Source organism: Polypterus senegalus, chromosome 10, assembly GCF_016835505.1.
Source record: "Polypterus senegalus isolate Bchr_013 chromosome 10, ASM1683550v1, whole genome shotgun sequence".
In the NCBI taxonomy this organism is placed as follows: Eukaryota; Metazoa; Chordata; class Cladistia; order Polypteriformes; family Polypteridae; genus Polypterus; species Polypterus senegalus.
In genome coordinates this window covers 93,636,464-93,654,307 of record NC_053163.1, presented here as the reverse complement: position 1 = coordinate 93,654,307, position 17,844 = coordinate 93,636,464, and the positions used below count along the sequence as shown (strand labels likewise).

Genomic DNA, 17,844 nt, shown 5'->3' with positions numbered 1-17,844 from the left:
ACTGCTGACTAGACCAATTCCCTTTGTACTTTTTACAATTGGGAACTGATTAGTTACATTTTATAGACAACATGGAGTGGTTGGTTCTTCCAAATGTGTATCATCTGCAGAAAATAAGACACATGGGCCCTTCAATCAATGTCACATATACTGTAATGCTATTGGAGAGCTGGAAGCAATAAAAAAAGATCCTCCCTCAAATGTAGAAAGAAAGGCAGTTGCTCATCATTTAAATGTGTTTTTAGGTGGGAAGAAAGGAGGTACGATACGGAAAGAAAAGAAATACCAAGTGAACAAACCTTTTGGATTACAAATGAAAAAAACCCTCAGTGTAAACCATTCTTTTGACTTTTCTTTGGAATTCTAACTTTTCTCTTTTCTTTGTTTCACCCTTTTACATATATGTGCGCCATAACACAGTTAACAGGTATTGGTTTTGAATAAACATTACTGCACAGTGGCTCATGTTGCTGGCCATTTTATCATGTGGAGTTCTCACTTCTCATCAAGTTCCCTTCCAGGGCCTAGAAAGGTGTTTTTGACAAGCCATGCACTAGTTTAAAAAGGCAAGATTTATTAACCAGATGACAGTATTTTTCTAGCCCGCAAAAATTATACCTATTCCCACCATATCCAGAGTATGGAACAGAAAACTCTTTTCTTTTTTTTTAATGACTTTCTTTTTCAATGTGATAAATGCATTCTTTATATTTAGAACTACTAAAATTACTTTTGGAAACAAACAAAGTGTATAACTCAATGCCAAAATGTATATGCAGAGCAAGAAGTATTTGGTAATTTCATTTTGGTTTTGCAGGTGTTTTAGCTTACCAGAATACATTACATTTGCTGTTATTTATACAAGTCAGACTTAATGTCAATGATTTCCACAGGAGATGGACTGTGCAATCTGCACAGGTCAAAGTTCCAGCTTGAGCCCTAGATGGGATAGCTTAAGTTACCACTGGAAGAATAGGTTTTGTGAAGAGGGTTTACTATTTTATTTGATATAATGTCTCTACACAGCAGCCAGTGTCCCAAAACATCTTATAATAGAGAGCAATCATGTCATCATTTTTACGATATGCAGATACTTGGAGAAAGTAGTGAGTATGATTTAAAAATATATATATTTTGTGTTATTTTCATGTTTTCCATGGATGGAGTGCTACCCTAGAATCCCCTCTAGATGTGTGAGCTCTGGAAGCATTATTTTAAACTGTAGTTTAAGAAGGCTGCAATCTTACAATCTTAAGAAGCAGGTAAGTAAAAGTAACAAAGACCCACTGACCAGAAACTGTTTTATTATTGAACACTGTAGGCCCCTCTTCAGGTGCCACTGGGATCCAAACAGGACAATAAGTTTCTCAATGGTGAATGACACCATGAATGAGTTTTACATATAAAGCTTGGAAAGCCAACAGGCACATCATACTATCTTTTCAATTTGTTCAGAAATCACTCCATTAATAAAGAGCTTGTAGTGGGCTACTTCTGTTAAAAAAGGACCTTGCTTTATCAGTCTCTTTCCATATATACCATATTGCTTAATTTGCAAGGAAACCCAATTAAAAAACTCTGCTACACTGCCTCAGATTCGGGCAGCTCTAAAGTGCTATGTTATTATTTATAAATTCAGAGAAGTTTGTGAAACAAAGTGGCACAAAAAATAGTTGTACATAACACCTCTTATTAGTATTGTGGTGCCATCTCACTTACTAAGAAGTGTGTTATCTGATTAGGTGCCATCACCTGAAAATATATTATCAAATTACTATATTATCATACATTATCAAAGCACTGTGTCGTTCTAGTCCAAGAATTTACAGAAATGGCAGCATAAATATCAGAGGAGAAGGTCCTGGTTCTCTCAAGTTTTTGAATACAATATATACAGGACATGATGTCAAGTTCCAGAATCCCCCCCCACCCATTTTAAAATGCCTAATATTGGGCTTCTTAAGTGAATAACGGGATTACAATGTAAATGGGTTGATGAAGAAATGTACTTGTCATATTACAAGTTACTGTTTCAGTAGCACTATGACTGGCATAAAGTCAAAAACTAGTTCTCAAATAATCCTCCTGAATGCCAGTAGATTGGGGTCAAGGGGGCCTCTGTAACATTAAATTAATACCTTGGGCCCTAAAAACTCTAATGCCTTTTCTCTGCTAATGATACCTTGCCAAAAAACAGTGAAAATTTAGCTTTTAATAAATATTTTTCTTCCACTGCTACTAATTATCCAAGACAAGCTGAAATACAGAGTACAATTTCTCCCAGTCAAGAATACAAGAAAAGGAAAAGCCACTACATATTTCTTAGACTTGTGCATTTAGAAGTATTCAACACAACACCCAGTCATTCTTCTACCTTAAAACTTCTCACACTTCCCATGTATGCAAGATTAAACTAACTGCTGCTATGTGAGTGTTTGCATGGTATAACAAATGTAGCTCCCTAGGTATCCTTGGACACGGAGATGAACCGACTCCCCAACTCAAGTTGGTTACTGCTCAGTTCATTGTGAGGAGTGGGTTTTAAATGAAGTGATCAACAATGCTTGAATAACATTTTTGCTGTAAAGGAAGGAAATTTAATCAAACTATGTAAATCTGAACGTTCAGTGCTTGATCGCAGGGCAGAGGATATTACCTACCTACTTCCAAGCAAGAACACAGCGAACTAAATAAGAGACAGTCTGGGGTGTGAAAATTCTAGCTAAGAAGTATGGAGGCCTCGAACACAACAGATACTGAAGCTCATATTAGCCCATCTCTACCTAAGTATTCAGATGTTTGGACTTTAGTGTTCTACACAACAACACACATGTATAATGTAATAAAATGCAAATGCTTAACCAGAGCATCCATGAATACACAGGGTAGTCTGGCAATAATTATTTCCAGAATGCACGCTGTTTAAGAGTCACAGAGTGGGCTAAGCATGCACGCAACCAAGCGGATGTCAGCTGACTCATAGCTGGCCTTGTTTATTACCCGAGCTGTTTAAGAATAGCACATTCTGCCCCACATCTGGATGAAGTGACCACTAAAGGAACATGTACATCAAAATAAGATGCCAATATTTCCTGAGCTGCAGATTGCACAATTGGGACAGCCATGCCCAGTGGAATCTAAAATGAGGGCCTTGTGGCAGAACTGAGATTATGAGGGAACACTTTCAGAGACAGGACCAAAGTGAGAAAAGAGCAGATCAAGACCAGCGTATATTATAATGCTTAAAAAAAATGAGCAAGAAGTGTCCCTCTGGCAAAGTTACCCCAACACAGCTGGACTTTGTAAAGGACCATTAGCAAGTGTGGAGATGGGCACTGCCACCACTAGATTTATTACAAAACAGTGGTTTGTATTAGAAACTAAACTTAGTAAAACAGGACATGTACAAACAAAATAGATACATGGATCACGTCTATTAATTTAAAAGACTGCTTTGTGTAAAAGCACTATCAATAATATGAACTTTACCGTTCAAACAAGGCACATTGCTATACAGGAGAAAAAAAAATGACTTCCCAAGGCCGAACAATAAATGAATGTTGAAGTTAATATACATTCAAACAGACTGCTGTACAAATGGAGTTTAATAAAAGTAATCCAAGAACACTACAGGTGCATGGCTGTAGCACACAATTTTAGCTCTTCAGGCTGTCACACACTACTCATCTAACTAAGCAAAACGTTATTTTAAACCTCCGATCCAGTTAAAGTAACAGAATTAAGACACAAACAGGTCATTACAGTCATTAAAAATGTGGCCTGCGTGTCTCTGTTTTGTTTCTTTCATTTCTAGTCCTGTTAAGTCCACGTACCATGTCCTAACCTTTAAAGCTACTCAACATATTAGGAAAAAAACAGTAAACGGATATAAAAGGAAAAAATGCAGCTGATGGTGCAACATGGTTAACAACAGCTAATTACTATGTCCAGTGTTAATGCTCTTAGAGAAACAGGTTTAGCCAAAAATAAAAACCTGTCTAATAGGCTTCAGAAAACAGCCACCCATCTTCTGAACTGATGCTTTAGAGACAAGTATCTGAAGCTTGATATGATGTTTACCTTGTGGGCTTGACATTCAGATTAGGTTATATGCAGGGAGCCAGTTAGCTTTATTAGAACTTTATTTATAAATAACCATGTGTAATAGAGTACATTTATTCAATCCAGCACGTTCCCTAGAACCTGTCCCCTAACTTATCACTACAGATTACCTTGTGCCCTGTAGATAAATGCTGCTGTCTGTCTCACAAATACTCACACTGCAGGTTTTTCATATTGTGACCTGTTCTGGAATTCTATACATTTATTGCTTGGTATAGATTTAAAACTTACTGCTCACCTACAGAGTGTCAGAGGATAAGAAGCAACTCCAAATTTTAAATTAGCCAACTAATATTCTGAGAAGAGAGAAGCCAAGTGAGGTGGCCTGAGCATCTAATCAAGATGTTCTTTGGAGATTACATATTTTGTAAATGTGACATTGCCAGCTATTTTCAATGATTGAAAATGACATGGTCTGGCAACAAGATCAGCAAATCTGACATACCTCACAAGTAGACGTTGCATAATACAACATCGACTTTAGCTGGCTAACGTTCTGATACGAGAAAACAACAGAGGCTCTTTGAGCATCTAATGAAGATGCTCTTTGGGGATCACTCATAGTGGTGTGCTGGCCCCAACAAAAGGACTCGAAATACCTACAAAAACACTAGAAAGATCATCTGCTTTATATTTGGGTCCACAGGAGGACCTGTGGACTTTTTCTGAAGGGAAGTTTACCCTGTGTAAAAATTGCAAACGCTAACACGACAATGCAGTGCAATAAGGCCAGGAACACATCAACAGCCTCATATCAGGAAGACTAAGAAGTGGAAACACTCTTAAAAACAAGCAACAGAAATCGAACACTTAGCTATCTGACAAAATGATGGTGATCAAATTGAAAACTAGAAAAATAGCAAGTGAAACTTACGGTCAAATCGCCGGTGCCGTTGAGTAAATGTGGACTGCAAGGCAGAGCTGAGCTTGGACACTTGTGCTTTCAGATCACTGCGACTCAGCTGACTCAGTTTCTCTTCCATTTCTGGGGTGCAGCATGTGAAGCTTTGTGGACACACTTTCAAGTGGGCACCTAAAGGAAAAAAGAGAGGGTCAGCACACTGTCTTGATGGATGGAGTACACCTGTGTCTTGTAGCATGAGTCAGTGTGAGAACATTCCTGTATTTCTTGAATACCTACTTCAGTCTATTTGCTCCTCGTTCCATTGGGTAATAGACACACTGCATCTTTTTTTAAAGGCCATAATGAGAATGAAGGAAAAATCAATTGGTATCTTCAGTTCTCTATACTTGGTCAACATGAGGAGCTCCAAATGTTTTTAATTTTATGAAGTCTTGGAAAAAGAATTGAGCAATTCCAACATCTGCTGGGGCTGGACAAAGCTGGCAAAGGGAAAGGGAAACTGTGCCTTTCCTACTGACTTTTGAAGCAGGCAAATGTAAAATTAGGGTGACTCAGAAGGGCATTTTCTGGCCAGCTGGACAGCAGAGGGATCAGTTTTGTTTTTTTTTTGGTTATAAACGGACAACAGACTGGTGTGTTATGTCAAGCAGTTACACAAACTGGGTCCTCTGGTGAATATTTTAATGAGCTTGTCCATATCATGCTCATAGAGTGGGCACTGTTAGGCACACAAACCCAGGCATTTGGGTATTCTTAGTCAACATATTGAAAAATGAAAATGGCATATTCTATGACAGCAGGCTTAGTAAGCAGAGGTCTGGAGCAAACCCAAACCCCAGAACACTGGCTTGAACAGTCTGCTTCCAGAGGACAACCACTTGTAGACAGCAAGAGCCAGGGCCATCACTACCTCCTTGTAAATACTAATAAGAATATGCCACAGTGGAGCCCGATTTAGAATTGTGGCTGGCTTTGCCTTGGTAGCCTACTATTATAAAAAGAGGGGAAGGGTGGCTGAAAGGCGGCCTTACGACCCCATGCCAAATAGCTGCCAGTACCGCACACCATAGCACTAATGAATAACAGACTAGGAAAATGATAGAACAGGAGGGCACTGAAGACAACAGCTTATTAGGTCAATCAAGAAAGTAACTAACAGTGTTACAGTGTCATAGTAAATTATTTGTTTTTTATAATGCAGGGGAAAAAACACTGCAGGCAAGATACAAAACATATTCATAAGCACCAGCCCATGGGCTTCACTACTCATGCAAAGGCAGAGACAGGATCAAATCCCAGAGACTGAAGTACAAAGGCATAAAGATAGGCATCCATTCTGTGCCAAGCTCTAATAAAGCTTATCTAATTCAGGGTTGCAAGGAGGCATGAGCCATGACAGGATTCTATATACACATAACATACAGAGCCAATTGCACTAAAGATTATGGCAAGCCACACTCTCATTTGTTATTGAGGGGATTACTTAAGCAGTTATTTGATCAAGACAAAAAAACACCTTTTCTTTCTGCATTGTACATTTAGGAATTTCTAGCTCTTGCTGAAGAAAAGGACAACCATGCACATATCAATTTGCTGATCATGTTAGAGTTGCATTGGGGATGAATTTCACAACCTTCCATGGGCACAACCACCTATTTATTTGTTCAGTCTCCCTCCAGATCTTGTATCTTTGACTTTGCCCAGCATTAGTGTACTTTCTGATGAGCACACTATGCTGATAATGCAACTAAAGTAACTTTATTTCAGTCTGAATTGAGAAGATTGGGTTTGATTTAATATAAAACTGATTCAAAGCATAAGAACTGCCAGTCAAATCATCACTGCTGTAAAAGTGTAGACTTTTTTTGTGTTTATTTTCAATTCCAGAATCAGGCTCCTCTCTTTATGGCCAAGTGTTATTTGGGGTCGTGGCAGTGTGAATTGTATACCAGCTTTCATTAATTCAAGGTTAATTCATAATATCTTTTACCCTCATGTTATAATTTATTAAACTTAAATTGTGTGCACAATATATCATTAAGTAAATGCAGTAAATTCAAAACTATATAAACCAAACAAAAAAACAACAAATTATATATGAACTAAATGTCCCATAGCATAAACAGATAACAATGGTTAAACATGCCAAATGGGAGGGAAAACAGTGATGCATTTCAAGCAATTATTTTCTTAAAAAAAAGTAATTAACTGGTTTACACTTGTTACGGAAGTATTAAATGTATTAATAAACATGTTTTCTAACCGTTTCCACAGGCTTCATGCGAGTTCAATAAAAACAAAATACGTCCAATTAGTATCACTTCTACATCTTGTGCAAATGTGTTGGCTCTCAGGTGCTGCAGGATATGCATTGGTTCCGAAAATCCCATGACTGTATAAGCAAGTAAGAATAGGGATTCATAGATCTTGTGTAAAACCAGCTTGAAGACATACTCATGCAAAAGATTTATGCTTTAAGTAAGAACAAGCTACATCTCACGGTAGGCTGCTACCACATGAAAAAGGCACCCTAATAATAGTGAAATAGATGAGCTGAACGCCTTTATTAGACATACTAAATATCTTTTTCTGCCTATTTAATATTCAAAAACATTTGCTTATATTCTTACTGCTTATAATGGGAGAGTACGTTAAAACACTGTCTTGCAGCAGCAAGACATATGCAACAGAAAGCTGGACATATGTGATTATTCTTCTCTATGGACAGCACTGTACACAGTGACATGAGACCTCTTAATAATATGGTTGTGGTTTTTTATTAAAATACAAAATAATACTTCATTAATTTCCATGTTTAACAATGTGTTTTTAAATCATATATGAAAATGTTGTCCTAACTATGGATCTTAATATTTATTTCCATGCAACATTAACATAAGGATGCCATTATCATAAGGCATGCATTTTAGCTATCTGCTTTTCTTTTCATTTGAAATCATGGCAAAATTCAGAAAGATTCCCCCAGATGGTAAAATAGATCCGCAAAGTTTTCCAATTCATATCCTTATAATTTCTCGGAAGTGTGAGCAAAACTTTAAAACTTGCACAAAAGTATTGTGGAAATGTGTGCTGGATTGTTGTAGTGACATACTAGAATAGAAAAGGAACTAAAATTGAGGAGAATCCCCGAGAGATGGACAAAATATTTGAAATCAATACTATGGCTATTTTGAGGCTAATTTGTCTAGGAGAATTCTTCTCTTTCATCAACCATAAATTTAAAACAAATGTTAGGCATATAGACGAATACAGATTTTCTTCAAACTATTCAATTATCAAACTGTGGAATCATCCTTGTTGTTTATAAAACAGAGTATTAAATGACTTAAATAAAACACACATGGCAGCATTCTGATTTTTCTTGCTGTCCCCAACATTACCACTAAGCATCTCTGGATGCTGGCAAAGACAGAATCTTCCAAATCTCTTTGACAAAAAACGGACTCAAGGCTAGTTGTGAAGGTAATTAGCTAGCATTGCTAAAACCCAGCTTTCAACTGCCCGCACATGGGGGGGAAACTTTAGGTCCAGCTGGATAGTTAACACCCCAAACCATGCGGCAAGGACTCAGGTTGGTTAGTCACCATGAATTTGATTCTATCCTAAATTAACAGCTGAACTAAGCTTGAAAGACATCATCCATTAATTACATGATGCTCGGTCTGCTTTCCCCTCCGCAAATTCACTCTTCTCAGTAATTAATCCTTCTAAGGACTGGGACCAGGACCATGATCACCAGTTTAATTCCACTTTTCACAAAGCCCAATTTGTGTTTTTGTAGACATTTACATATTTTTTATCTATACCTTAACCTCCATGAGAGAAAACCATCAGTGGGAAAGCAAATACCATCGTTTTCACATGGTGCCTACTTGTAAAGAATTACAGTTTGGTGGGTATCTAGTGGTTTATTATAAATAATCTACACATAGACTGCTGTCATAAATCAGAAAACCTTTTTCTTACTACTTAATTACAAAAAAAAAAAAATCAATATTTGCAAACAGTACACTCTTTTACAGATGTAGCATGTACTCGACTTTGGGGGAAAAGGCCAGCTGAATTAATCTGGAAAGTCCTTTTGCTGTCATTTGTTGGAAAGTCATTTTAAGACCTTCTTCCTTTCTAAGTAGACACTGAGGGTGGGGGGGTCTGTGCACAAAAGCTATTTTCATACTAATGTCTATTTTAAACTTGTTCAGTTTAAGAGACAGTGGGCCGAGCCAACTGCTATGCAAGAGGACCTTTGACCTGCAAACTGCTCCAAAAGGGAAAAAAAACGCCCCTGTGGAGGTCCAGAGCAGAATAAAAAAAAAAAAAATTCTTCCAAAAAAAGGGACCTTCAGAGGATATCAAGAGTCAGGGCCCTGTGCTCCATCATGCCTTGTTAGGACATTTCGAAGTAAACAGTTTATCTAAAGAGATTCGAAGTGTTTATCTGTGTCTTAAGATCCACAAAAGCACACACCTTCACAACTGTATGTACAAATCCCTCTTTTCAACAAAACCAAAAAAAAAAAAAGATTGTCTTTGAGGAAAAAGCAATCCAAACACTCCAAGTAAGTAAGCATTAAACATCTTATAGACAGTCATTTGAAAAGTCTACACGATTGGGGTGGGATGGAAGATGTGGTAATGGATACTTCTCAGTATTACTCAAGTATAGGAGAGGAATAGTGTGCAACCAAGATAAAGATAGTGGTTAGGAGCATCTCAATGGCAGATGCCAGTTCATTTTGGCCACAAGCAACATCATTTTCCTGATTATTGCACCAAAGGTTTGAACTTCCTGATGCTGCTGTATCTTGCCACTGAATAAATACAAGAATTAATGTCCCAGGTCCTAACCATAAAGTTATGATGTTGCATCACGGCATTCAGCTAACAGCCACATTCATTATAATTACTAATATATAAAAGATGTGCCTGAGATTTCTAACTAACATAAGACCCCCAATTAATCTATCAAGACTCTTTGCGTAATGCAGCTATCTTGATATCTCAATCTTTTTTTTCATCAAGCTTGTTGATTTAACTATTTGTGTTCTTTGTGTAAAGAAGCACTTGCTGCTGTTCACCTCATAGTCACTGCCCTCAATTGTCGAACAGTTCTCTCAAATATCCATTTGTAATCTAATAAATTCATGGTCCTCAATTTATTAAAGTGCCATGTAGCCTACTGTACTCAATGGTAGAAGTGCTTCAGTGTGGTTATAGAGCAGCTCAGACTACACAAGAAAGAGCCTGAAATAACACCTAGTTTTACCAAACATGGACTCCTGAGAGCAGCTTATATCTCATCACATCAGGTAAAAAAACATGTCATATAACAGGCTACAACAGCTTCTGCAGAGCACAGACACTGTATAAGAAGCCTACACAAAGTTCTAAATTGCCAAACTGACAGACCTCATTGGTAGAACAGTATAGGAGCAATGCAAGTATAAAAGGTCCAAAGGAATTTTAAAGGACAAGTAAAAATAAATAAATAATCCTTGCCCACACTTACAAGATGGTCAAGAATGTCTTCAGATCTAACAAGACGACAACAAGGACCATTCTACAAGTTCTGATCTTGCCACTTGGATATGACACTTTGGCAGCAATGTTGAGTTTGGCTGAAATCTCCAGAACAGATGCTATAGCTCTGTTCAAGTATCACACAAAGCTAATCTTTGCCATTTAGTTTTGCCACTTGCACCCATCTACACCTGCACAAGAGGAGAAGTGCCATTCACAAGTAGCACTGCTGCAGCAACGATCAAGTATATCCTGAATTCTCAGCAGCCCTGACCCTGATGAGCCTGCCAGCTTGGCTTTGTTACTACGGCAACAAAACACAACCACCCAAAATCTTTAAGATATCAAACAAACCTCCTCTGTGCAGCTGTGCTCTCATTCCGTTTATAATGACAAGGGCAGATTCCTCAGCTCCATATGCGTCAGCTACAAATGCACACGGCACATCACATGCGCCAGCTTCATTTGTGAGCGCCCCGCACACATCAAAGTTAAAAATAAAGACAAAAAATATCAACAGTCTGGGATTGATGGTATTTCCCACTTTTCAGCACATACAATGACCCAAACAGATGGGTCTAAATCCATCTTGAATTGAAAATTCAAAATCTTGAGGATGATGTTTGGGGTAATGCACATCTATAAAAATGACTTCGGCAGTCAGCTTTCGCTGGACAGTGTAAAGGAGCAGGGGATGAAAACAGAAAACGCAGACGCTTTACATAACCCACAGATGGGAAAACCATAACAAATTAAGAATGAAGAAGACTTGCAGCCTGCCTAAAAAGCATCCCTAGATGGACTAAGTAGGGGTTCTCGCATTGTGCAGGGATGAAATGTAACGTCAGTTTAAATACTCTGTTCTTTGAGCAATTTTACACTCTAACAGCTAGGACAATGTCCTTCAAATATGAAGGTTTTACACTTGACCATAAACAAATACGTCACCATGGAAGTACTCAAAACGTACAGTGCCCAACTATACTGTACACAGGAATACCAAGGGTAACTTGATCCCTCAATCTGCTCCAAAACCCATTTTCATCAAATATCAGAAGTGAAAATATTTTAAGAATACGACAACCTAAATTTTACACAGCATCTTCAGCTCCAACAGGATTTCAGTACGTGAACAGTTGTAAACACAGTAAACGATCAAATGAAGATGGACTGTTCACTACACAAAGGAAAAAATACATTACATACATATAAAAGAGTGGTATAATACTGCACCATTTAAAAAAGCTTTAGTTACTACTAATAAAAAAAGGTTATGTAAACTCTTTATTTCTAAGTACTGTTGATTAGTGCTGGGTGGTATGCCGGTTCATACCGAAAACCATTTTTTATTTTTGTTATGATATGGATTTTTCTTATACCGCAACACCGATGGAAATTGCCTAAACAACGTTCAGAGCGTGGCACAGCGGGAAACTGTTTAAGGGGGACCTTTTTCACTGCTACACCGCTAAACACACATGCAACGGAGTACATACAGTAGTGGAGGTATTGCGTGGTAAAAATGGACAGAGAATATTCCGAAACTGAAGCTGTAGTAGACGATAAAGTTGAACATGACGACACAGAAGAACTTTTGCCAAAAAAAAAAAAAAAGGAGTTACATCCGTTGCCTGGAGATATTTTGGTTTTAAAAGGTCGGATATGGACCATTATGTTCAAATCTGTGAATACTGTTTCTATGCTACTGGAGAATACTGCAAGCCAAGTTGTACTTTTACTTTTTTTCAATGCTGTGTAATATACCTGGGTACTGTGTAATAGTGTGACAACATGTTGACTTTATTCTTGACATTTCCACTCTAATCTCGACGAGATTAAAGTCGACATATTGACTTTATTCTCATCATTTGTCATTAAAGTAGAACATCGTAAACTAAACTTTATCTTAAAATGAATATTTAATTTACTAGATTTTCTCAAACCCCATCATAAGTTATGTAGAACATTAAATGCTTTGTGTTAAGTGTTCCCGGATATGGAGGAATATTTAGGACAAAATTAAATAAATAAATAAATGCGTAAATAAATAAAAGTACTGTGAAATGTGAGCATAACTAATCAGTAACTAGAGGGCGTGTTAGAGCCCACCCTCTCAACTTTGACGAGTGAAAATGACAGTTTTATTTCAAGTCGTATTTCATGACGGTTTGCGGGAATGTTACGGATAAAATGAAATAAATAAGCAACGAAAAACATATTTCGTGACACATTTATTTATTTATGCTCTCATTTCATGACAAATTTATTTATTAAGGCTTCATTTCATGATACATTTATTTATTTATGCTCACATTTCACAATACTTTTATTTATTTGCACATTTATTTATTTAATTTTGTCCGAAATAATCCTCCATACCCGGAGCCATGTTAATCGCTACGTGCTTCTTAAACTGACCCTCTTGCTCCCTGAACATTTAGAATGCTAAGATAAATACTGGATATAATTTTCATGATGAACTGCATTAAAGCATGTATTAATCATGTGGGAGCACGGTGGCGTGGAGGTTGCACTACTGCCTTGCAGCAAGGGGGTCTCGGGGTGTACCCTGCCTTGAATTTGCATGTTTTTCTGGTGGGTTTACTCGGCATGCTTCAGTTTCCTTTCAAAGTCATGTAGGATGTTGGGTTTTGTTATGCTATATTGACCCTGCTAGTGTATGTGTTGCTTGTATTCACCCTGTGATGTGCTGGCGTTCAGGATTTGCTCCTGCCTCGCACACAATGCTTGCCAGGATGGGTGCAACCCTGAATGGATGGCATAATTAAACATGCATAACGAAAATTTTTTAAAGTTCTGAACACTCCGTGGTCTAAGTTTATAACTAGTTTTAATTTCACAAAGACGTTTATTGTGTGGCGATTGGTTATGTGGAGAAAGAAAAAGGACGGACAGGAACTGGGGGTTTGGTTCATCAGACAGAGACAGCAGACATGCAATAAAGAAAGCCCACTCAGCACAACATCCATGGAATTCTGTGTTTGCGTCTCCAACCACCAGATCATGAACCCAACATTTACACAATATTTAAGTTAAACCTGTGCGATAACCATTCATACATCCAGATTTTTGGAGCCTCATCACATCTGCCATGAAGTTCTCTAAACAATGAACACACACCTGGGGACCCCTTACTTCGAGGGAGCAGCACTACCGCTACACTACCATTCATGTTTAATACCTGCTTTAATGCATTTCATCCTGAAAATGATATCTAATATTTACAGTATCTTAGCATTCTAAATTTTCCAGAGAGTAGGAATATCATGATGTGAATAGATTATGTGCGACGATCGCTGCCTGCGCCTCCTCTTAGTGTTGAGGAAGTCAGTTTAAGAAGCGCATAGCAATTAACAACTGGGTCGGAAAACACTTAACACAAAGCATTTAATGTGCTACACAACTTATGATGGGGTTTGAGAAAATCTAGTAAATTAAACATTGATTTTAGGATGAAGTTCTGTTTACAACATTCTACTTTAATTATAAAGTAAACTACAAGAATAAAGTGAAAATGTCGACTTTAATCTTGACATTAAAGTCAACATGTTCACTTGATTCTCAACATTTCTTTTTTGTTTTCTTCCCTGTGTCCGTATATTTTTTCTTCACTGTGGCCCTAATACGATTCTGTAGGGCTATACCACAAATAGCATTATAAATGCAATTTCCAGTTTTATTATTTATGTATATAGCTTAGCTTCGAGCAAGATCCATATTAATGCAATTTGCCTAAATGATGGTTCAGTTGGTAAAGATGTCATCACCATGTTGCACTTGTTTTATTTTATTTTTATTTGGTGAATACTGTGTAATGCACCTGGGCTGGAAGTCTTGAAGTAATAGTATTATTACTGGAAGTTGCACTATTATTTAATTGTTATTATTTATTAGTGTAAATATTATGCAGTTTAATGATGGTAAAGATGTTTAAATGGTCTCCTTAACGTGTCAGTGGACAGAGATTGTTAAAATTAACAGAAAGAAAAGTTGGTTTACAAAAAATATGTACTATTTATTCTTTATCTAAGACATGTTCAGTGCAATACAACTTTTGACAAGCACCTCTGGATATTTTACTAAGTCTAAATGCCTCTTTTGATGGTTGACAATACGTTGTCAAAATATTAGCTTAAGTTGTTTGCAAAATGTGTTCAACAAAAGGTTCTATATTTTGACTGCATCTGTCATGCAATGTGATTCCTTCTCCTCATTAGTGCCACCCTCTTGAAAACTACCACTTTATGGGGCCATGCAAAGCTGTATTAATACTTGTGTGCACATTAAAATGATTTTTTGTACAATGTACAATTCTCATGACAGTGGAATAGGTTATTCTTAGCCAGTCTTCTGCAGTAATTGCAGTGAAAAATGTGGTTAACATCCACTCATGCTTGGGAAAGAAATAGCGTTGAATACTGTGAAACCGGTATAATTTAGAAAAATACCGTGATATAGAATTGTGGTCATACCGCCCAGCACTACTGTTGATGTCCATCAAATAGATCACTTATTTTCGTGGTACCAAACTTCCCATCTTCAAATAGCTTAACAAATTGACAAGAATTGTCCAAGTAGCTTCTTCAGTCCAAAATGTAAAACTAAAGTTAAAAACACTTAGAACATTAATGCATTGCCCTTTTTGCACATTCTGCTCTCTCAAAAAGCTAAAAAATTATGGAACTAGGAAAACAAAGAAGATTTTTTAAAAAATGTATTATTTGCAGTGGGCACAAAAATGCAGATATTTTCTGTCATTTGATATTCAACATTTCCCAAATTACTTGATCTCGGTTTGGCAGAAACCGGAAAAAAATCTAGCCTATAGACCTAAAGATTATTTTCACTAGGGGGGATATCTCATCAAAAAATCATTGAGGTATATCAAAGTTTTCTATTACGTGAAACTGAAAACAATGGAGCCCAAGGACCTTTTTCTTGTAGGGATCATTTTACAAAACATTAATGCAAACATAGTTAAGACATATGGCAGTTAAGAGTTTTACTCATGCTTAAAGTAAACTTAAACCAAAAAAGGACATAAACATAACAATGGACCATAACACCCAGGAAAAACGGCTTTAATTACTGTTAGTCTTCAAATAAGTATTCTTTCGTCTTTTCCTTTAATCATGTTTCATTTATAATTTTAAAATATCCATGCCAGTTTTCATGTTTGATAAAAAAAAATACGGGATTATTAGCTAAATAAGGTCAGAACATTTGCTTTAAATTAAAAACAAAAAAAAGAAAAGAGACAAAAAACAAGTAACAACAGATACAAGTTGTTTTAGAGCAGGAACATCCAGCTACACTGGTAGATGTCTCCACACTCCTGTACTGCCAAACAATTTAGTCTAATATTTTCTTTTTATGATTCCTGTTGAAGCGCTCCAGGAAACTGCTTGAGAAAGTGATTTCCCAAGGCAGCAGACTAATGAGGAGGAAGTGCCCGCTTGCTGCCCCAGAGCAGTACTTTTTCTTTTGGCGGAAACATGTTTTTCATCGAGCATGGTGCTAGAGGAACAATGTTCAAAAGGTTGCAATCTGGGTTTTATGTCTCTTTCTGCAGAGGAGCACTGACTGCATCTTGGACAAGGCATTTGTACAGATCTCTCCTTCTGCAGTTGAATTTCTACAGTACTAAGCTCATATTACAAACGAGAGAGAAGCACTGGGGGAAAACACACAAATACTGCCGTTCTCCTAGTTAGAAGTTAAACAACTTGGAAGATCTCAGAAGCAAGTGTCTTGAGGTTTACAGTTAGTCTGTTTACTAGGGAAACTAGTGTGCAGCACTAACAGCATATTCAAAGGGGATGTGGGAAGTACTGAAATAAGGGTGGGTTGACAAGAAAATGATAAAGGAGAAGGTTGCAACATCATCGATTTACAGCCTGGAGAATTTATGCATGAATAAGAGAATGGAATGGGGCTTACTGGCTGAACTTTTCCTTAACTAGGAAGTAAGTTCCACATAAAGACATCAGCCATTTTTTGCCTTTGTATAAATGAAATATTTTAACAACATTAATTCCCTTTTGGGTGGATGTGTTTGTGACATATTAGCATTTTACTCACAGCAGATTCTTAAGTTATAACCTAGTAACAATACTTTTATATTTCAACCCGGCATTTATATGCCCGATTCATTTGGCAGCAATTACTTATTACTTATTACCCTTTTTGGAGTCCCTGGAGGGGGTGCTAGAGGGCATACCTTCTGGGGACTCCCTCGTTCTACTGGGAGACTTCAATGCTCACGTGGGCAATGACAGTGAGACCTGGAAGGGCGTGATTGGGAGGAATGGCCCCGATCTGAACCCGAGCGGTGTTTTGTTATTGGACTTCTGTGCTCGTCATGGATTGTCCATAACAAACACCATGTTCAAGCATAGGGGTGTTCATATGTGCACTTGGCACCAGGACACCCTAGGCCTCAGGTCGATGATCGACTTTGTGGTCGTGTCGGGACTTGCGCCATATGTCTTGGACACTTTCGGGTGAAGAGAGGGGCAGAGCTGTCAACTGATCACCACCTGGTGGTGAGTTGGCTTCATGGTGGGGAAGATGCCGTCAGACCTGGTAGGCCCAAACGTGTTGTGAGGGTCTGCTGGGAACGGCTGGCAGAGTCCCCTGTTAGAAGTAGCTTCAACTCCCACCTCCGGCAGAACTTCGACCACGTCCCGAGGGAGGTGGGGGACATGGAGTCCAAATGGGCCATGTTCCGTGCCTCTATTGTTGAGGTGGCTGACCAGAGCTGTGGCCGCAAGGTGGTAAGTGCCTGTCGCGAACCCGTTGGTGGACACCGGCAGTGAGGGATGCCGTCAAGCTGAAGAAGGAGTCCTATAGGACTTTTTTGTCCTGTGGGTCTCTGGAGGCAGCTGATAGGTACCGGCAGGCCAAGCAGAACGCGGCCGGTTGTTGCTGAGGCAAAACTTCGGGCATGGGAGGAGTTTGGAGGCCATGGAGAACGACTTTGGACGGCTTCGAGGAGATTCTGGTCCACTGTCCGGTGTCTCAGGAGGGGGAAGCAGTGCAGTGTCAACACCGTATATGGTGGGGATGGTGCGCTGCTGACCTCGACTTCGGGGCGTGGGTCGGTGGGAGTACTTGAAGACCTCCTCAATCCCACTAACATGCCTTCCATTGAGGAAGCAGAGCCTGGGGACTCTGAGGTGGGCTCTCCCATCTCTGGGACTGAAGTCACCAAGGTGGTCAAAAACTCCTTGGTGGCAGGGCCCCGGGGTGGATGAGATCGCCGGAGTTCCTTAAGGCTCTGGATGTTGTAGGAC

The 17,844-nt window shown here is 38.3% G+C and overlaps 1 protein-coding gene across 1 annotated transcript in view; it reads right to left on the bottom strand.

Annotated features, from left to right (window-relative positions):
* Nucleotides 1-17,844, bottom strand: part of gpc4 (glypican 4) — a 62,729-nt gene that overhangs the window by 23,668 nt on the left and 21,217 nt on the right. Inside the window, exon 2 of the mRNA XM_039766217.1 lies at nucleotides 4,997-5,155. Coding sequence (XP_039622151.1) covers nucleotides 4,997-5,155 — 159 coding nt within the window. The remainder of the gene's footprint in view (nucleotides 1-4,996; nucleotides 5,156-17,844) is intronic.